We start from the raw sequence: 23,253 nt of genomic DNA on the forward strand, positions 1-23,253 counted from the left end.
GCGCACCTATCTATCCCCAAATCTTAGGTACGCAAATGAGGGTTGCGGCGATTCATCTGGTACGCATTGTTTAATTGGGTAGCGCATGCGCACCTGCGCACCACTTATGTGCATCCCTGTATATATATAATGACATTAATAAAAAAGTTGAGTGATTATTCTGTGCATCTCCACAAGAGGGCGCTATTAGCACGTGAATGATAATCGCATGTTAATAATCATCTCTAAATATCACTTATATCCACGATAATGTGATGTATGAGATATACACAAGCATCTCACATCAACATAATGTAGAAACACTCTAGACTACATGGACTCACACAGATATTATTCAAGCTATATGTGCTAATTTGCTACTCTTCATAACATAAGAATAAGCAGACGCTCTGCCAACACAAGGCAGGAAATACAGCAATAATCACTTACTTTACACGCACACACACAGTAATAATAATAATAACCAATAATAACTTCTTGATTATCTACAGTCTTCTGCAATGCCCTCCAAATCTCGTGAAGCCTGACAGTGCACTTGGAGAACCAAATAAGAGACACAGAGACCAGATTTCTGCTCAGTTGTTTCTCAGTTTAATACAGTTGGACAGAGGATACATGTGTCAATACATGCGTTAGCCTGTTTTCTGCTTGCGTCAAAGTTGCGTAAGGAAAACCACAGAGAGGAAGAGAAAGCGTAGACAGCGCACAGAATGCAAACTCAAACAGGGTGACAGAGAGCCAACACATATTTTACACTGGCACAAATATCACATCACGGTAAGTCTTCAGGAATTAATCTTCAGGATTATAATGATATTGAGCTCTAGGGATTCTGCTTTTAGTTTACATTAATTTACAGACTCTTTACAATCTGAAATATACAGAGGTGGAAAGTAAACATTAATGTTCAACACTTCCGCTCTTGTGTCGGCCAGGTGTTGGTTCACAGACGATCAGCTTTAGTGAGAAGATCGACTATGACAAACAGATGTAGTTTTGATGGCTACAGAAAATCTATACTCTCCAATTAAAGTGTCTGGATTGTGATATTTACTGGAAGAAGCCAGAGTAAATAAAATTATAAATTATTTTATGTTTTTATTTCACCTATGTGAAAATGCTCAATAATAATAATAATAATAAACTAGATTAAAAAGTTTGTCAAGACAAACTTTGGCTTGAGAAAGTTTGGACCAGAAAGTTTGAAGAAGTTTAAAGCAGTTTGAAGTTTAAAAGTCACACAGTGTTCACACACATCACACAGTGTTTGTGCCGCGTTGGCATTGAGTGTTTGGAAAGATGATGATGTTTTGCGCCGATTCTGATACCCGTCGTGTGCACAGGTCAGCCTAACTGAGCCAGTTGTTTATTAAGAGGCTGCACTTTTTCTTTAGGTTTTTAATGAGTATTATTATTATTTTTTAAATGAAAGTGACAGAGTAAAAAAAAAAAAACAGGAAAATCATTAGGAAATGCTAAGGTGGGGCTGCGCTAGTGCTAATTTCTGACGAGGATACAAATATATATAAAACGAGATCTCCGAGACGACTACATGACCGAATCTTTTGAGCCGATTCTTTTACTCCACTCGTCTTCCTTTATGTGAAACGCCAGAGGAAGAACTTTATCTGAAAATATCACTTTCCAAGCATCGTTATTTTTCATTTCCGCTGCTCTTGTTAGGATGTATTGGTCATTATGGAAATGTGTCGGTGTTCCTTCATTTGCACATTATCATTAGATCGACAGCAGAACTTTACACTTCAGTCCGCGTTTTTATGTGATATCGTGGTCTTACGCTAATTTGACCTGTTTATAAATCTGGCCCCATATTATTACTATATTACTATACTAGCTATTATTAGATGACAGCTCAGCTACTGTTTTTAGTGTTGATAAATGTCAAATTATTTTCCCACAGATGCAAAAGGGAAATTTTGCACCTAAGCTGTTACCCATTTTACTTCCACCACCACCTTACAAAAAATAGCAAAAACAGTCATTCAAAGCTTATATTGACATTCAACCCGTAAGTGTGACTCTTTTCTTTAGGTTTTTAATGATTATTATTATTATTATTATTATTAAAATAAAGTTACAGAGTAAAAAACAAACAAACAAAAAAACAACAGGAAAATCATTAGGAAATCCCAAGGCGGGGCTGCGCTGGTGCTAAGCTAATTTCTGACAAGGCTTTAAATAAATCGAGATCTCCGAGACGACTTCATGACCGAATCTTTTGAGCCAATTCTTTTGAGCTCGTCTTCCTTTATGTGGAATGCCAGAGGAAGACTTTATCTGAAAAACATCGCTTTCCAAAACATCGTTATTTTTCATTTCCGCTGCTCTTGGTAGGTTATGTTGGTCATTATGGAAATGTGTCTGTGTTCCTTCATTTGCACATTATCATAGACACAGAAAACTAGTGTCTCCGATAAAGATGATTTCTATCAGCTGTAAATCTCCTCATCTTAAACACGTTGTGTCTTTTAGGAGACATGTACACATGATTCTCAAAAAGAGTGATGAAGAATTGAATTTGGTGTTTAAGTTTAAGGTTGATGACTTTGACTACACTGTGCGTGTAACATCAGAGATGATGAAATGCTTTGGGTGTGGGACTGTAGGGCATGTGATTCGCTCATGCCCAGAGAGAGCAGGTGAGACACGGGCTGTTTATGCAGCGGACCCGCCGCCCGTTCGGGCCGAAAGCGGAGCCTCTTTTACTTGGCGAACCACAGAGAACTGGTCAAACCGCAACTAGAGTTGCTGAGTCAGTGTTGTTTAATGAGGAAGAGGTTTTCTTGGATGCTGACATTTCCAAATTTAAAAAAATAAATAAAATAAAAAATAAATCAAACACTGAACAAGTTACAAAAGTGTCAAAGACGAATCCCATGAGCTGTTCTTCTCAGTCAGATGATGGGTTGATGAACACGAAGAGTCTGAAAGTGATGTTAGTGGAGACACACAGATGGATGTGGAGAGTGCTTACTCTTTCACCAAAATTCAGTCCTTTTTACAAAGAACCAAAGGCTTGAGATCAGTTAAAGTTGATGAGTTTTTCCCAGATCTAAAGTTGTTCCTTGATTCAGTTAAACTATTCATGAAAATACAGAACACCCCGGCCAACTGACCTTCACAGACCAAGACATTTTTTGTCTAAATAATAAATAGCTAATGATGGTTAAGTGTCTTTTGTTTTTCTTTTTCTTTGTTTGTGTTAACCTCTCTGTTTTGTTAAAATGCAAATTAACATTTGCTATGTGTGACATAAAGCTGGGTTCTTTAAACATCAATGGTGCCAGAGAGGATGCAAAGAGAGTTTCCCTTATCAGTTTGTTTAAAGTTAAGAAATTAAATGTCATTTGTTAAAGGCACAGTCCTTCTATGAGGGTTTCTGAGGAGGATAATGCAGAGTTGGATGCACCGATCTCTGCTGATGAACTACATTCTGCGCTGCAGAGTCTAGAAAGCGGTAAAGCTCCAGGCATTGATGGCCTTCCTGTGGACTTTTATAAAGTTTTCTGGCCTGTGATTGGCTAAGATTTGTTGCTTGTTCTCAGAGACAGTTTAAGTAAAGGACACTCACCATTGAGCTGCAGGAGAGCAATCCTCACTCTTCTCCCCAAGAAAGGGGATTTACAAGAGATCAAGAACTGGCGGCCGGTGGCTCTGCTCTGCTCTGACTACAAACTTTTGTCTAAGGTGTTGGCAATGAGACTGAAAAACGTTATGGAGCATTTTATTAATGTTGACCAGACTTATTGTATACCCAATAGGTTGATATCATTATCATTTTAATTTGTGATGTTTTGGACCTCTCCAATTCATTGGGTTTTGAAATTTGCCCGATTTCAATTGATTAAGAAAAGGCCTTTGACAGAGTCGAACACCAGTATTTGTGGCAAACGTTAGATGCGTTTGGGTTAAGCTCTGGCCTTATAAACATGATCTGAGTCTTGTATAGTGACATTGAGAGTATTTTAAAGATCAACGGTGGTTTAAGTGCTCCTTTTAAAGTTCATAGGGGGGTCAGACAAGGATGTTCATTATCTGGTATGCTGTACTCCTTGGCCATAGAGCCTCTTCTGCGCAAATTAAGATTTCTCTTTTCAGTGTAAACCCTCCTGGATGTGAAACAGTTTTAAAATGTTCTGCTTATGCCGATAATGTTGTTGTCATTGTCAAAAAACAAGAAGATATTGACACCCTTGTAGAAAATATTAATGTTTTTGGTGTATTGTCCTCTGCTAAAATTAACTGGGGGAAAAGTGAAGCTGTAACAATCAGTGATGAGTTAAGTAGAAAACTTGTTTTACCTGCCGGGTTAATTTGGAACAAGGGTGGATTTAAATATCTTGGTGTTTATCTTGGAGATAATACTTTTGAGTGTATTGGGAAAATGTTTTAGAAAAAGTTGAAGGATGTCTCAAAAAATGGAAATGGATCTTGCCACAAACCATTGATGTCACAAACTGCTCCGAGACATGAAGGTTAAGATCCAAACGCAGCTTTTATTTAAGGGGCAATCCAAAGAACAGGCAATAGGTCAAACACAGGCAGGCAGTCCGTAAAAACAAAATGAAATCTGCTGCTGATTACAGCAATGCCACCCTGACTGAAGATGCCAAAGAGAACAATGACATCTGTCAAGCTGACACTGCTGTAACAGTGGATATCAATAATGAGGATCATCTTTCAGGAAGATCTCCAAAGGCTTTGAAATCAGGCCACAGAGCAACAACAACAACAAAATACCGGAAAAAGCTTAGAAGGAGAAGTGAGAATATGGTTGTGTAACGTAAGTGTGAGAACAGTGTCAATAGCGTGAGTCTCACACTGAATGTCTGAGAGTTGGCAGCACTGGCACTAGTCTAGTCTTGGAATTAAACTTTAATCCCCAAATCACGGAAGCAAACACCAATTATATTGCCATTAGATCTCTTATTTATTATTATATGCCAAGACATAGCAGAGAAAAACAATTTACTGGAGAGATGGTCTTCATTCGTCAATACACAAAGGTTGGGCATTTATATGCTGACCAAATGAACTTACATTATCTTTACAAGGTAGAGAAACGTGTTCATGTTTAAAATTGAATGTATATCTCATGCTACACAATCCTCGTTCCTTAAAGAGAATACTTCAGTCAACATATGCATCAGTGGAAACTATGCTAGACTGCATTCACATTCCTCTGTGGTAAAAACTAACTCCTCTCACTCCTCTCCTTGTCCTTGGCATGTGATCCTCACACACACTTGCTGTGCGGATATATGAATGCTTATAAAAATGTTATAGCCATGAAAAAAGGCTTTTATTTTTTCTAAATTCTCGAGTGCCTTGGCCTTATATGATTTTTGCAAGTTGATCTATCCCGTATCAAAGAGCACCGAGATACTGACTTTATACTCCAGTTTGGATCTTGTTCAATCAAATGTTTGTCTTCACTAGTGATGGCCGCTTTCGTCACGTGAATTCGGTAAAAAAAAGGGCTTTTTTACGTCGCAACTGTTTCCAAATGTTTCGAAATTTCAAAGGTTCGCTGTTGGGGGCCGATCCCAGTAAACCAGTGTTTAGGGTTTTTACCTGATCTCTGATCAGTTTTATAGTTTTGTAGACATTTTAATGAGATGTTTGTGTAATTTGGTGATGGACAGCCCTGCCATTCAACAATCTAAACTATGTTTCCTCTACAACAACATTACTCACTGCTAAACTTCCGTAGTATGATCCATCATCGAAGAAATCAACTAATTCTAGTATCAAAATGATAAACCTGTCAGATAACTCGTTTAGAGTAACAGTACTAGAGCATAGACTGCCTTAATGTTGAGACAACAAATGGCAAAAGTGTAAAAGGGAAAAATTAAAAACAGAGAATATGAAGTGGTAAAGAAATAGATTTTCACAATGACTTTTGGAAATTATAGGGTGAAACTTGTGCTAAATATTTTGTTGCTAGGGTATTCATTGCCAGCATGTTTCAGATTGATGCCATGCATAAAGGAGCATTATAGGACCCCTTTAACAGATGAGTTTGGATGAAAGTCCTGATCCGATCACAGCTTCATTTCATAATCCATACAACATTTGAGCGCTTAGGTCAACATGTTAAGAGTGAAACTACATTAGATCTTTTTTTTTTATCCTGCAGCTGTGAATCTGTGAAGGGTGATGGCGTCTGTTAAAGTTGAAGATCTGCTTGAGAAATCACTGAATGAACTAGTAGAAGCTGAACGGAAGAAGTTTAAGTGGCACTTAGAGAAAGATCATGAGTGTATATCAAAGTCTGAAATGGAGAAAGCAGATATCTTAGACACAGTGGATAAGATGGTAGCATGTTTTGGGCCAGAAGAAACTGTGAAGATCACGGTGAAGATCCTGAGGAACATGAACCAGAACAATCTGGCTGATCAGCTGGAGAACAATCACAAGCAAGGTAACATTTAGTACACTGTGACTGTAATGTGATTGATCGTTTACCAATGTAATTGTTTGACATAAACTTTGCTCTGCTGATGTGTTTGTGTGACTTATGTTTCCCAGTGAGTGATCCTCTCTCTCTCACACACTCAAGTCAGGCTGAAGGCAATATGAAGACGTCTGCTGCGGTTGGAGCTCATTCAGAAGAGATCAGGGGTAAATAATCCCTGTCTGTACATGAAAACAAGAGAAAATATAACAGCAAGCAACAATTACAGGGCCAAGAAGAACAGCAGCAGATCTTATTCAAGTACATTTATTATAACAGACTGTCTAGTCATTTTTTACAAATGGTTAAATGGTTTACACGAGCCTTAAACCCTTAATTAAAACTTCTACAAGCAACTTCTACATATGCAGCTAACTCTAATACATTATCATGTCTTGTTTGGTGTGCTAGATGTCAATGGTTTGATCAAAAATCTTAAATAAATAAGATAATTTTGGTCAGCATGGCCTTAAAGGAATAGTTTACTTAAAAAGGATAATTCTGACATTTACTCACCCTCAAGTGGTTTCAAACCTGTATGAATTTCTTTCTTCTGCTGAACACAAAGGAAGATATTTTGAAGAATGTCGGTAACCAAACAGTTGATGACCCAAACCCATAGACTTCCACAGTAGAAAAAACACATTCATACAGGTTTGAAACAATTTGAGGGTGAGTTAAGGATGACAGAATTTTCATTTTTAAGTGAACTATTCCTTTAAGTTGATCTGAGTCCAATAGTGAAAATCTGATAAATCCAATTCCAATTGCATTCAAGTATTAATCAAGGCATTTCTATGTTGTCAACTTCAGCATAATCAGTGTAAGATGTGCATGTAAACACTATTGCAGTGAGAGTGTGATTCATTTGAATATAGTCGAAGCAGGAATTTATGAAAAACATAATATCTTAGTCTTTGCTGACTTTTCTTCTCTTTCTTAAAGGCTCAACTGCATACGATAGAGAAGCTACTCTTCAGGATTACACAGAGACCAGCTGTAGACTGAAGAACAAATTAAAACGGGACTACGAGCGGATATTGGTTGGTAATTCAGAGACGGGTCATAAGGAATACCTGAACAATATTTACACTGATTTATATGTGGTGGGGAATGAGACTGGAGGAAGAGTGAACGACCATGAGGTGATACAGATCGAATCAAATCACAACCGATCGACTGCCAAGGAGAAGCCAATTGTGTGTAATGACATGTTTAAAGTCCAGTGTGACACAGATTGTCGAAACAGAAAAGTTCTGACAACGGGGATCGCAGGAGTGGGAAAAACTGTCTCTGTCAATAAATTAATCTTTGACTGGGCTGAACGAACAGAAAATCAGGATATAGTCTTCATATTTCCACTTCCATTCCGGAGACTGAATTTGATTAAAGAAGAGTACAGTCTCATTGGACTGCTCAACAAATACTTCTTTAGTAGTCCTGAAGAATTGCCCTCTCTTCCTGAAGGTGATGGTAAAGTTCTGTTCATCTTTGATGGGCTGGATGAATGTCGCTTTCCTCTGAGCTTTAAAGAAGACGACATATTTACAAATGTAAATGAAAAAACAACAGTGAGTAAGATAATAATAAACCTTATCAAGGCACATCTGGTTCCCTCTGCTCTCATCTGGATCACATCCAGACCAGCAGCAGCCAGTCTGATCCCCCGTGACTACATTGATCAAGTGACAGAGGTGCGAGGATTTAACGATGAGCAGAAAGAGCAATACTTCATCAATAACAGCAGTCCTGAGGTTGCTGGAAACCTCATCAGTCACATCAAGAAATCCAGGAGTCTGTACATCATGTGCCATATTCCTGTCTTCTGCTGGATCTCTCTTATTGTTCTCCAGCCTCTACTGGCTCGAGAGAGCAATGACAAAACTCCCACAACTCTCACAGGGATGTACACACGTTTCTTAATTTCTCAGAAGAAACAGATGGAAAAAAAATACTGTGAGCCCGAACCGAATTCCCATGCAGTGTCTTTTGATCAGATTATTCTGAAGCTTGGCAAACTGGCCTTTCAACAGCTGGAGAAGGGAAACCTGATTTTCTACAAAGAAGATCTTGAGAAATGTGGACTAGATGTCAGTGAAGGATCGTTGTACTCTGGGTTATGCACTCGAATGTTTCAGGAGGAAAAGGTAGCAGCAAGAAACGTTTACAGCTTCGTACATCTCAGCGTACAGGAATTCCTTGCTGCTCTTTATGTGTTTATGATGGGCAAAGATGAGAAAGCTGACCTATTTCTTCAATCCTGGAGAGAAAAACTGGCATGGAAACTGTCCAAAAAGCCACTGTTTCAGCTTTATAATGCTGCAGTCAAGAAAGCTTTACAGAGTGAGAACGGATACCTGGACCTTTTCCTTCGGTTCCTCCTGGGTCTCTCACTGGAGTCTGATCAGAGTGACCTGAAGGGACTACTGCCAGGACTGGAACAGAAAACAGGGGACATGAAAAAAACTGTTGACTATATCAAAAAGAAAATAGAGAAGGAGGAATCAGTAGAGAGGACCATCAATCTCTTCCACTGTCTGAGTGAACTGAAAGATGACTTTGTGGAGGAAATCCAGAAGACTCTAGGCTCAGGAAAACTTTCAGCACAGAATCTGTCCTCTGCTCAATGGTCTGGTCTGGTGTTTGTGCTCCAGATGTCAGAAGAGAATCAAGAGAAGTTTGAACTGCAGAAATACAGAATATCTGATGAAGCACTGATGAGACTGCTGCCGGTGATCAGAAACACCAGAAGAGCACTGTAAAAGTCTCCTTTACATTCATTTATAAACACTGTTAGTCTTTTGTAATTGCCTTCAATTTAAATAAAGTGACTTGCTGGCCTAGACAGTTCAGAAAAATTAATAAAAGTAATGTGTGTGAAATTATGAAGAGATAATTGTTTTAGCTTTGCTTAATTCACTACAGTTAATGTTTTTTTCAAGCTCCAGATTATAAATGCTAATAAGCATTACTACTGCTCTTTGTTTTGTTCTCTACACAGGCTACACAGCTGTAATCTCACAGCTCAGTCCTGTGACAGTTTATCATCAGCTCTACAATCCTCAAACTCCTTTCTGAGAGAGCTGGACCTGAGTAACAATGACCTGCAGGATTCTGGAGTGAAGCTTCTTTCTGATGGACTGAAGAGTCCAAACTGTCAGCTGGAGATACTGAGGTGAATGGTTTTAAAATGATTAACTATGCTTTAATCAGAGGCTGATTTAACCAGTAAGCAAGGTAAGCGGCTACTTAGCACCCCAAGAGACAAAATATTTGCAGAAATGCAATATTTTTCCATATTTATACAGACGTATGACCCACATGGACTGCGTAAATTTAAGAAAAATATTGTTTGGGGTGAGGGGAAGGGAATGGACTGTATGAAGATTGAATTTGCAACAGTTACTAAAACTGTAAAATGCTTCTATTTCATGCATGATTTGCTTCTGACAGCACTGAACAAGCTAGCAGCGCCATCTAGTGGCTGTGTGCAGGACACAGTTACACCAAATATGTTTTACAACTTATAAAATTTCCTGGGAGCTGCTCCGTAAATTTAATTTATTAATACCCTGACATTTGTGCTTTTTTAGTTGCTTATAAACAAATCAATGGCAAAAAAAAAATTACACTCTATTTAGCACAAACAGGACTACCATGATATGTGAGCCACATGTATGTACATGTTTTCATTTTTGAGAGAATAATGTTTATGCATGGTTATTGAAAAAACAAAAAATGAAAGTTTCTGAAATAAGGCCACAAAACACATGCTAAATATATGGCAATAAGACTTTTGACTAATGGATGTCGTCACCTAGATTTCTTCTTCAAAATTATGTGAAAATCATCCTGCCTAATTATTCACATAAAACGATACATTGATTTAAGTTTTGTGAAACACTTTTAGTTTGGAAAGGCAATATGCAGATGGGGCGTAAACAATCATGCATATTTAGTAGTTCACACCTGATGAGACAATGCCCCTGCATACTTAATGAGCCATTCATTCAGGTGTGTCACCTATAGCTAACTTAAATATACAAGCTTCATAAAAATGATCATTCTAGAAGAAAATTTCGGATGGCATTTAGAGGCTTTTGCATCTGAACTCTTCATATATACACACACACACACCAGGGTTTCCGTTGTCCGGTAGTTGCCGGACATTGGGCGAAAAAAAATGAAATGTCCGACAAAATTAAATCTCTCCGGTCAAATAGTCAGATTAAAATTGGCTATCCCGCCCCCCTTTACACAATCTGAATTTGAGCCTAAAATGTATAAAGCAAAAATACACCTACCTTTGGCTATGTTATAAAGTAACAGGCTCTACCGTTTGAAAGTTATTAAACATTATTACATGGCTTGGTTGAATTCCAATGTGGAATGCGGTCTGTTATTTCTTGATATCAGACTGCTGCGAAGCACTAGCGGCGCCAGGATTTTGATTGTAGGTGGGCCTCCAGAAAACTGGATGGGCCAGTTAAAATAAGCCAAAAAAAAAAAAAGCAAAAAAAGTAAATAAAAACGGGTTCCCCTTCATTTCCGTTTCAGCGCTTTTCTGGGCACCGAGGACAGCGACTCAGAATTTAATGCATAATTAGTATAGGTTAAAAAAAAAACCTTAAACAGGAGTTTTGTTTTTTAGTTGCTTTTTTAATACAATTACAATTTCATTTCATTTATTGTTTAATAAAATTATAGGCCTATTATTTTTTGGTTTATTAACAGCAACAACAGCTGTAAAGAAAAAAAGCTGTTGACTATCGCCATCTCCATAGTGAACGCGCTAGAGAGAAATGCACATCATGGATTACATAATCAGACTGTAGCCTATTTCTTTTCGTTTTAAATTATTAAAAAGACATTTCAAGCTTTCTTAAGATATATTTCATGTCTGTGAGGGTGAGGCCTACGCTGAGTTTCGTTGAATTAGGATGAGATGCGCTCCAGCAATGCAAGTGACCGCGCGGGCGCCGTCATGATTAGGACTATCGTCTGCTATATTTGCTAAAATCCAGGCAATTGGTTGATAAAAAAATTATTAAAATTAAGATACAATTTATACAAAACGAAATTCACTTTAAAAAAAAGGCTTTCTACAAAACAATAAACTTAATTAAGTGGTCAAAATCATCTGACCCGCTCCATGTCTCTCGATATTACGCATCCTTACATCTTACTCGTGCGGTTCACTTTTCATAATCAACATAAAATGAAAAAAAATTTTTTTTTTTATATTTTAACAAATATTAAACTAAATGAGCTTATTTAATGGCTAAAACACGTATAGACATAGACTCTATATTTGTACAAATTGCTGCACATTCATTTTATTCTGAATTTTGCACACATAAGTTGAAAGGCATTTGTTTGTGCATGCATAGCAAAACATATCTGCAACATTTATCAAGTTCACTGATAATTATGCGTGCATTTATTAATTATTATCTTAATGAATAATGAAACAAGGACGAAGCATATAAACTGCGTTGTTTATTTAGAATGGATCGCAAATAGATCCGAATGAAGAAACGTACAAAACCATAGTATAAAATGGGTCTCGAGTGTTCCTGCAGAGAGGGGGTTCTCGCTGCAGAATCGGATCAAGACGAAGCAGTGAAGTCGCCTTGGAGAACAAGGTTACGCGGCTTATGCGCATTGCAAGTTGTGGAGAGACACTGGAAGTTCGCTTGAGTAAAAACAATAGGCTTCAGATATTTTATGTTGGGAAGGGGGATTGGTTTGTTAAAATATGAATGTGAAACCATAGTAAAAACAATTGACGTTGATTGACGCCAATCGGTCGTTCATGTTTTTTCCGTCTATTTGAAAGTTAGGCTAATAAACATGTTGCATTCTATACGGCCTTATTATGTCATTTTTTAAGTTACATAGCCTGCCTCCAGTTTTCCTCAACTTGACTAATTTAAGAGGCGATAGGCCTATTTGACCGGCATATCATCAAAATGTCCGGAAAACGAAACCTTTGCCGGTCACTTTGACCGGCACCATTTTTTTCTAGCGGAAACTCTGACACACACACACACATATATATATTTATACACAAATATCAATTTTATTTATATTTTTTATATATAATTTATTTATTTATTTATTTATCCACAAATTGTGCTTGCAAATTGTATAATATCCAAGGTTAACATGTCTAGTAATTGTGCAGTTAATTCTCATACTGTATTTTCAGTTTTGGAATATTTATTCTCTCCCCAAATTTGTTACTAATAAAACACAGTACAAATTATTTAAAGAAAAAAATTATATTTACCTTTTAATAGTTTGTTTACATCTACCTTGTAAATATATTTTTTTATTAAAAAGGTTACAATTACAACAACAATTCAAGTGTAATCTTACAGTATATTCTACAGTAAAAACTGTACCCAAATCTAGTCAACAAAATGTTGTCTTTCATATTTCGCCTGACTGTAACATTGTTTTTATGAAATATTAGGGCATATAAATGTTAATTTGCAGTTTAATACGTTGCTTATACAAATAGCCTACATTTTATTTCAACATATTTCAGTCGATTTTTACTCATCTCAGTATAGCAATACAGTTTGCTAAAACATCATCATTCATTCACAAACGCGATTTAAATTTAAACTGTTTTTTTGCGAGCTGTGGTAAACAGCGCATATCTGCCGTTCATTCATTCATAAACAGAAACCCGATTCACGTGAGAAGGAAAAAAAACTTACTACTGTATTCCTCAGCTCAGTCTGATCCTTGCTCCTCGAAATACCCGCACTTCTGAGGGACATTTTCCGTTATTATTATTCCTCACAGCGCTGCGAGACGGTGTAAACAAGTAATGATCTGAATAAACTTGTGTTTTCTCGAGCTGATATGGGGGCGTTCACAGGTTTGCGTGGATTGCCTCAGTCATTTGCGTTTGAATAGCGCGCGCTCTCCGTGGGCGTGTCACATTACATTTGAATCAGCTGTAATGAGCTCGACTGGAATCGCTCTCTTTTATGAGAATATTTGTTTTTTATATAAATTAATTCATTTAAAAGAAGAGAATTCAAGCTTCATGCCTGTGTGTCTGTATGCCTGATTGACTGAGTATTCGCTGAGTTATTGTTCATTTTCGGACGTGTTTCAGAATGGACTACACTGACAGAGAGAAGGCAGAACTCGCTTCGTGTTTATTTTTATTTATTTGGCAAAAAGCACAACACTTTGTTTTTATTGTGAGTATACACAAAAATAATACACATTTAACAGAATCGATTGATGTATGAAATTTGTTTGTAAAATCAAAGTCAAAAGAGTATTTCGGGTCTCAATTCAACTGATAAGGAAAAAAGAGAGCAGATCACGCCGGCGTGATTGCCGACCTCAGAGGGTTAAAAGAGATGCTTACCACAACAATTCGTGAGGAAATCACGTCTCTAAGGTCTGAATTCCTCGCTGAAATACTTATTTGGCTCGATTCAGCTTATGCAGCTTCTCTGGATCCTGAAATTGACAAAAAGACTCAAATTTCAATCTGATTTTAATATTATCAACTAATCAGGCTGAAAAGTTATTGCTGAAGACTAAAGATGCATTTTTTTGAGTATGGTGACAAGCCAAGTAAACTTCTTGTGCTTCAGTTAAAGGAAAGTCAGCTAAAAAAATGTAAAAACCTTTGCCCATACCTACAATAATGGATACAATGAGAGAAGAGCTAGAATTACCGTTTTCCACAGAGAAGATAGTGCTAGCAATCCAGAGTATGCAGAATGGCAAGACCCCTTGGGTTCCCTGTGCAGAAAAATGTTTTCTCAAACACTTAAAACACCTCTCCTAAACATGTTATTAGATTCCATTAATAATGGCTGCCTGCCTCCAACCCTTCCTCAGTCTTGTATTTCTTTGATTTTGAAAAAAGACAAAGACCCACACAAATGTGGTTTGTACAGGCCAGTCAGTCTTTTGAATGTAGATGTAAAGATACTGCTTTTAAAATGCTTGCAAAGCGTCTTGAAAAGTTTTTTGGCAATCATACACAATGACCAAACTGGTTTTATTCAAAACAGACTACGGTCTCATAATATAAGAAGGGCATTGAATATCATTTATTCCTCTAATTCTCACCCATCAAAGGCTCTTCTGGACGCAGAGAAAGGCTTTGATCGGGTGGAATGGGATTACCTTTTCTGTCTGCTACAGAAATTCGGTTTTGGCAACAAGTTCTTTGATTTTACGCGTGAATTCGGTGAACATGAATGTTTTACCTAGATTTTACCTTGATCAGATTCTTAAAGTAGCCTTAGATAAAAGGGGTGCATTGTCTACAACAGTGGTTCCCAAACCTGTCCTGAAGGCCCCCCAACACTGCACGTTTTCTTTGTCTCCCTAATCAAACACACCTGATTCAACTCATCAGCTCAATTAACCCATGTGATAATGAGCTGATGAGTTGAATCAGGTGTGTTTGAGTAGGGAGACAAAGAAAACGTGCAGTGTTGGGGGGCCTTCAGGACAGGTTTGGGAACCACTGGTCTACAATATACAGGCTAGAGCCCGACCGATATGGATTTTTGGGCGCCGATGCCGATACCGATAAAAAAAAGCCAGATACCGATATATCGGCCGATATTATTTATGTGTATATTATAATACAGTAGCAATATTATTTATGTGTATTATAGTACAGTAAGTTTGGACACACTTTACAATTGGTGTGTACAAACTTTTGATGGGTACTAGAGCCCGACTGATAAAGGACTTTGAAGGCCGATACCGGTACAAATATTTGTTGGTTTTAAAATCCGATATTCCGATATATCGGACGATATATATATATTTTTTTTCAGAAACGCGCAACAAAACATTAACAAATTTCCCTAACATTAGTTATTTGTAGTTATTTATGAGTTTTAACTAAAATAATATGATAATGCATTTTAAAAAGAAACTTGTTTCTTGTATTGTCACAACAGAACAGAGGAACATCAAAATATATTAAAGTTCTGATAAATAAAATGTATAAAAATACAAACTTAAGATTTTTTTTAAGACTAAACGTTTAGTCCTTTGAACAAAAACAACAATTTCACATTCAAATTGACAACAAATTCAAATTCAAATTTTCTTCTGTTGAAAATAAGTTATTTGGATGTATGTGGGTAACCAAACAGTTGATGTACCCCAATGACTTCCATAGTATATTTTTCTCCTTTGGAAGTCAATGGGGACCAGCTACTGTTTGGTTACCCACATTCTTCAAACTATTAATATTAGAAAAATATTAGAAGGAAATTAATACAGTTGGAACAACATTAGAGTGCCTGTAAATAATGAGATCATTTTTATTATTGGGTGAACTATCCCTTTAAGGACAAGCGGCAATGTGTTTACAATTGCTACTGTCTGTTTAAGAGCTGAGCACGACACGTCTAATGTACACGCATTTGACAAGCGGACAACCGACATTGTTTATGTAAATCTTGTGTGTATTTAACAGTATTAGCACAATAATACTCGAAAGATAACTTAGTCCAGTATCCAGGCGCTGGTAGAAAGGCTTTTAGTGCATGTGAGCTTCACATGTACGCGCTGAGAAACGCACACGTTAGAACAGCGCATCAGCATTTAAAATTAAATGTTTAACCGACAAAGCATTAAAGCACATGCACATTATGAACTTTTGTGAACTGCAGTGTTAACATTTTATGTGAATATAGCCTACGTCGCGTTGTTCCGCTTCACTCTCGGCTTATTTAACCGCAGCAAAACTGGACATGAGTCACGAAATTTGTCATCCTTATTTGAGTTAAGAGAACTGATAGGGATGTTCTTTTAATTGTTATTCAAGCAATGTATGTCTCGTGAGTCGTGACCAACTCACCATGAACACACTTCACCGCTGATCTCACTCGCGGTTCTCTCTGCCCGACTCGGGCTGGATCAACAGGTTGCTGAATGTGTGGCACGTTATACACGAGTGTTGCCAACAGGAACGGTGTAGAGTGCCCTCTGGTGGACAAACTATACAACGGCAACCCTCATAACATGGTTGAAGGGTGTTTCGTCCGTTTTTATTTTATTTTTGAAATATTAATTTATCGGCCGTTATAAATGCAGATACCGATAGTTTTGAAAATGCCTAATATCGGCCGATAATATCGGCCTGCCGATATATCGGTCGGGCTCTAATACAGGCTAATTTCCTCCATCTCCACTTCCTCTCTCTCTTTTATTAGACAACAGTGGGAGTCGGATCTATGCCTCACATATTATGATGAGACTTGGAACCAGATCCTGTCCCATGTTCATACCTCTTCTATTTGTGCTCGTCACAGTCTTATCCAATTAAAATGTATTCATTGAATTAACTGGACAAAAGTGAGGTTGGCAAAAATTAAGCCTGGTGTTGATCCTCTCTGTGATCGTTGCTATCAGGCCCCTGCTGATTTATTACATATGTTTTGGTTATGCCCATTCTTAACTTGGACAATAACAATATTTTTCACTATTCTCCTGTATCTGTATCCTTGTATTATTGTAAAAGTTCAATAAACAGATTTAAAAAAATAAAATATTATTAGAAAGATATTTAAAAAGATATAAAAAAAAGATATTTAAGAGAAATTAAGAATTTATTAGCAACTATAATGTAAATTTGTCTTTAGTTACAAAGACACAGATTGAGCCCCCTTGGTTGCACTTTCTCCAAATGTCACTGGCTTGTCTGGAAATGCTGCAAAGGCTTTTGTCTTCTCAACATTATTAGCTAGACAGCGCATTCTTCTGCTCTGGAAACAAAATCTCCCTCCATCTTTTGATGACTGGCTGAGAGATGTTATGAGCTTCATATATTTTTCATAAAAAGATTTAAAGATATTAAAGGGAAATTAAGATTTGTTTTAGAATTCATTGTAAATTAATGCATTTTATATACTTGCAAATAATGATTTATTTTGAAATATGCACACATTCACTGTTATTTGTATGACTGTTAATGTTTCTTGTCTAAATGTAAACCATATATTTTCAATTCAAAACAATGTAATTTTGAAAAAAAATTATTCTTAGATTCTTTTGGGAAACACAGCCAAGATCAGTGTGTGATAGTAACGTCTGATTGCCAAACTAATGTCATGTGCACTGTTGCTGTATGTCTTTGTAGATTGTCTGGCTGTATGGTGACAGAGGAAAGCTGTGGTTATGTGTCTTCAGCTCTGAGTTCAAACCCCTCACACCTGAGAGAGCTGGATCTGAGCTACAATCACCCAGGGGATTCAGGAGTCAAGCTGCTCACTGATAAACTGGAGGATCCAAACTACAGACTGGAAAAACTCAAGTATGTAGAGCATAAAGAGTTGATTAACCTGTTAACCTGCAACCCCACTTTTAGAAAAATTCCCAGAAATGACATACCCAAACTGAAACAGATACAGTTCATGAACCCTTTGCACTAAAAGCACAAGTATGATCTCATTTGAAAACTGACACCTGGCAGTTTATTGTAAATGTAGAATTAATTATTGTCATAATGAATTTTTTTTTATAAATGGCTTCAAAGTTTTGTAAAGTTATTAGAAATGTATTTTTATGAAATGTATTTTATCCTCATGAAAATAAAATTGAAGTTGGCACTGTAGCAATCTAGAAATGCACTACAGCTAAAGCCACGTCCAAACATTTTATATTTAAAATCTGAAGATGGTACATCTAAAACTCTGTATTTAGTTAAATGTTTTTCAAAATCATGTCATATGACTTTATTTTGATTAGACTCTAAAATGCTACTGATGTTTAGTCATCTTCTAAGCATCCATTCAGTCTTTTGTCTCTATTGTTTTGTGGTGCAAACGAGCCCCTTTCAGTGTCAGTCTCCCCCATGCACACATTCACACCTCTCCAGCCTGGTTATGGCTCTAAATATGCATTTATTTTGTCTGCATTATAGTTACTAACGACTGGCTATTCACAGGCTATTCATAGGGTTTCAATCCCTAATTTCTTTTATCAAAGTTCTTAATTTTTTTCTCAAATGCCCTTCTTGAATAAAGAAACATTTCAGTAACATTTCAGTTCACTATTTAGAAAAAAATCATAAAAGAATAACAGTTAGGTGGCAGGTGCACCCAGGGCTAGCTAGCATGTTAGCTTAGCACACCATCAATACACGACAATATATGAGATTAAAACCATGTTTGTGCTCCAAACTTTATAACGCAAGTCGAGTGTTTTAAATAATCTTCTGTGATCTAATTTGGCTTCAGATAAAAAAAAATCAGACAGAAAATATATTATTTTATAGTATTCTGCACGATGATAAAGTCTATATAGATTAGCATTACATTATAAATATAATCTATTATTATGAAAATACCTGGCATGTCTCGAAGAACACAGGCAGATCAAATATCATTGCAATCATGTTTATTGTCTTCAAAACATCTATATCTGCATGTTACAGTGATCTCTGTTAGCTCTGTGTGTGTTCGAGGCTTCCTGGAATGTCACATGATCATGGCTCTTCTTCATGTTCCATATATGGATTATTACTGTGCATATAGCGCCCTAAGGCTATTGGTATGAATTGAAAACACAGTAAAACTGTCATGATGTGGTTTTGTGTCCTGTCATGTTTAGTGGTTCCTGTGTCTGTCTATTAGTCATCCCAGGTGTTTCCCATGAACCACGCCCCCTTGTTATCCTGTCTAGCTCGTTTACCCCTGTATTTAAGCCCTGTGTTTCAGCCTGTCTTTGTAAGTTCTTGTTAGACTGTTTTTGTGTCTACAGTTACGCTGTTGTTCGGTTGTTCTGTTCCTGTGTTCTTGTCCTAGTTTGTTCAAGTTTACAATCTAATTATTAAAGTGTGCTGCAACTGGATCTTGCTTCATCTGTGCCTCAACCAACACACACCTGAACGTAACAGAAGAACTCACCAAACCTAGATCCAGCAGCCATGCCTACCTGGAGTCCTGATGTCCAGATCATCCGTCTTCACCAAGAGAATCGCGCCATCGAGGATTATGTCGCAGAATTCCTCGAGCTGGCACATCTTGCACAAATGAGCATCCAGTGCTTGATGATCTTCTTCCGCGGGGGATTATCGGAACCACTCCGGTCTCTGATGCCCGAACCTGATCCGCACGGGTCTTTAGAGAGGTTCCGTCCAGCTGGCCCTGTTGTGGAGCGGTTCCTTGTTTACTGTGGGCGAGGAGGGGAAGAAGCTCCCTGAACCCGCAGTGTCCCCTCAGACAGCGCTCAAGCCAGCCACCAGATCGGTCTATGGCCGCACAGGACCGATCTCCAGCGTGGCCGATCCTCCGTTAATGTCTGCACGTGCTGCCAGGAAGACCGTTCCTGTCACATCTGCCGATCCAGAGATGCTTAACGTCAGTCCTGCCGATCCAGAGACGCTTCACATCAGTCCTGCCGAGCCAGAGCTTCACGTCAGTCCTACCGAGCCAGAGCTTCACGTCAGTTCTGCCGAGCCAGAGCTTCACGTCAGTCCTGCCGAGCCAGAGACTGTTCACGTCACGTCCGCCGATCCAGAGACTGTTCACGTCACGTCCGCCGATCCAGAGCCTGAGCTTCACGTCACGTCTCCCGATCCAGTGCTCCACGCCAGTCCAGCAGAGCCAGAGCCAGTCGCCTGCCCGCCAGAGCCAGTCGCCTGCCCGCCAGGGCCAGATCCAGTCGCCTGCCCGCCAGAGCCAGAGCCAGTCGCCTGACTGCCAGAACCAGAGCCAGTCGCCTGCCCGCCAGAACCAGAGCCAATCGTCTGCACAGTCGAATCAACTCCCTCTTCACCGCTGGTCCCGTCCAGCACAGAGCCTTCACCGCTGGTTCCGTCCAGCTCAAAGCCCTCTTCGCCGCTGGTTCCGTCCAGTTCAAAGCCCTCTTCGCCGCTGGTTCCGTCCAGCTCGGAGCCCTCTTCGCCGCTGGTCCCGTCCAGCTCAGAGACCTCTTCGCCGCTGGTCCCGCCCAGCTCAAGGCCCTCTTCGCCGCTGGTCCTGCCCAGCTCAAGGCCCTCTTCGCCGCCGGTCCTGCCCAGCTCAAGGCCCTCTTCGCCGCTGGTCCTGCAGAGCCCTCTTCGCAGCTGGTCCCGTCCGGCCCAGAGCCCTCATCGCCGATACAGTTCCCAGCACAGCCATGGCCGCCCGATGGACGGTCGTCTCCGCACTGGCCGCCCGATGGATGGTCGTCTCCTCCCTGGCCTCCTGAAGGGTCGTCTCCTCCCTGTATTTAAGCCCTGTGTTTCAGCCCTGTCTTTGTGAGTTCTTGTTGATAAATGACTCTTGCGCCCGACGCAAATCTAAAATGGGTTAGTCTGAAGTAGCTTCATTATTCATAGGTGTGGTTTGGGCGTAACGTGAAATAAACCAATCAGAGTGACATCTCACATTCCCTTTAAGAGCAGGCACGCTTGTTTCAAAGCGGATTGCTATTATAACAGCGGATTGCTATTATAACGGCACATTTGCCAGGCGCGCCAGGAGCGTTCACGGCCGAGGAGACCGTAAAACACAGAGAAGTGACGTTGGGGATGGAGAAACACACCCAAATTAACTTCGGTTAAACAGGCGTATGATAATTTGGGTAAATGTGTAAGCTAGATGTATGCTTTTATAATTATCTATCTATCTATCTATCTATCTATCTATCTATCTATCTATCTATCTATCTATCTATCGTAATAATGTATGATTTGCAAAAATTAAAACTGCTGCTTCTGTGTAGATGAGAGAATCAAAGTGTATGCACGTTGTGCACTCGCTACATTGATTATGGCCAAGCATGCGCCCTTAAAATAGCATATAATAACATGCGCAACGCGCCACTGACTTTAAACTATTTTTCTTCGGTCAGTGGCGGAATTGTTTTCTAAACCTGCAAAATAGCATGAGGGAACGTTTGCGCCGGAACACGCCTCCTCTTTGCGCTGAACTGCCCCCGGGAGCGCAAGTGTATTTCTTAGTAAACCGACGTGCGTCTGTGGAAGGAAAAGTCCGCTTGTGTTGTTATTTTGAGTGCTGGACAACATTTTATGAAAGACTCTAAGTTTTATGTTTGTATGTTGTTTATGTGAAATTTTCTGTGCTGCCATTTTGGCCAGGACTCCCTGGAAGAAGAGATTTTATATCTCAATGGGACTATCCTGGTAAAATAAAGGATAAATAAATATATATATATATATATATATATATGACAGGATATGTCCATATATGGGAGTTTTATGACAGGATATGTCCATATATATATATATGGGTTTTATGATAGGATATGTCCATATATGGGGGTTTTATGACATGATATGTCCATATATGGGAGTTTTATGACAGGATATGTCCATATATGGGGGCTGTATGACAGGATATGTCCATATATGGGGGTTTTATGACACCAGGTGATATGTGACCTTTGACCATGTATGTTTCTGGTGTGTTTATGGTGTTTATGACTGCAATCTGCCTGTGTGGCAAGGAGGTGAATGTTTTTCAGGGGTGTTTTTATTATAGCTGGATAATGAAATTATGAACATGAAGAGATCTGTCATGGATTTGGTTTTCAGATGGTGTTGCAGCCATAATGTCTGGGGAGAGAATAAAAATGGGGGATTGAGTTTAAGAAATAAAACTCATTGTTGGTAATAAATCAAAACATGTAAAATATATTTATATATAGGTTTAAGCTTTCAAAGTGAACTCCGCAGCTCTTTGAATTTTTGTGAGCAGAAGAAATGTTACAAATTAGCTTTTAAAAAATAAAAGCATTGCTGATAAATAAACCATATAAAATATATGAAATAAGACAACATTTATTTAAGTATAAATATTTTTAAAGTTAGTTTTAATCTTTTAAACACCATGTTGAAGACTCTGTTTGACGATGTCCTTTTCCTCAATGAGTTTAAGAAATAAATCCATTAGGCTATTGTTAAATTAAATAAAAACATATAAAATATATATGAGATAAGAATACAATTATCAAGTATAAGCATTTTAATCTAATACTGGTACACAATAATATACTGACTTGTACAGATAAATAAAACATAAAATAGTGAATAATAGCTCATATTATTTGAAATAAGACGTTAAATTATCAAGTATTTTAAAGGTAGTTTTAAACATGTGTTGAAGTGAACTTACCATCGGTGAAATTAGGCGGTCTCTGTGTCTCTGGTTAAAATAACAGAACAAAATAACAGAGCAGAAGAGATGTTTGCTCTCCGTTTGCTAAATTGAAAATGAAGATTGTTTCCATCATGGCAGGATATATCCATTACTACTCTTATCCATTGATTGTTATAAGTTAAATTGTCCCCCATCCTGTTGTTCTTGGAGAACGCGTGAAAGAAATAGGCCCCCAAAAATGACACCTCAATTCTGACACCTTTTGAAGATCAGATTTATTTTTCTAACATTTAAACTTAGAACACATTATTAGAACACCCGATGACTTTGAATACACATACATGACAGCTTAATGATTTTTTATATTTTCGTGCATTTATTTAAAGACTACATGTACCATAATATAAATTCTCTTGAGTGTTTCTCAGAGTGACAGAGCTGTGTGTTTTTAGCTAAAATGGCGTGACAGCACAGCCGTGGGGGTTCCATAGACATAATGATTTTGTACTGTAACTGTATATTCTACCTGTATACCTAAACACTACCCTCACAGAAAACTTTCTCCGTTCTTTAAATTTTCAAAAATATAAATAAATATAATTTATAAGGTGTTTTGCTCATGGGACACATTTTGCTCAGGTCAAAAATATCTGAACC

At 38.2% G+C, this 23,253-nt stretch overlaps 1 protein-coding gene across 2 annotated transcripts in view; it reads left to right on the forward strand.

Annotated features, from left to right (window-relative positions):
* Window positions 1-680: 680 nt before the first annotated feature.
* Window positions 681-23,253, forward strand: part of LOC308689779 (NLR family CARD domain-containing protein 3-like) — a 42,524-nt gene continuing 19,951 nt past the window's right edge. For both annotated transcript variants that reach the window (XM_081363714.1, XM_081363713.1), the window contains exons 1-6: window positions 681-777; window positions 6,164-6,448; window positions 6,556-6,648; window positions 7,427-9,239; window positions 9,483-9,656; window positions 17,631-17,804. In XM_081363714.1, the coding sequence (XP_081219840.1) occupies window positions 6,184-6,448; window positions 6,556-6,648; window positions 7,427-9,239; window positions 9,483-9,656; window positions 17,631-17,804 (2,519 nt within the window). In that variant the 5' untranslated portion in view covers window positions 681-777; window positions 6,164-6,183. The remainder of the gene's footprint in view (window positions 778-6,163; window positions 6,449-6,555; window positions 6,649-7,426; window positions 9,240-9,482; window positions 9,657-17,630; window positions 17,805-23,253) is intronic.

The sequence above is a fragment of the Scardinius erythrophthalmus genome, assembly GCF_964197995.2.
Source record: "Scardinius erythrophthalmus genome assembly, chromosome: 4".
Lineage (NCBI taxonomy): Eukaryota > Metazoa > Chordata > Actinopteri > Cypriniformes > Leuciscidae > Scardinius > Scardinius erythrophthalmus.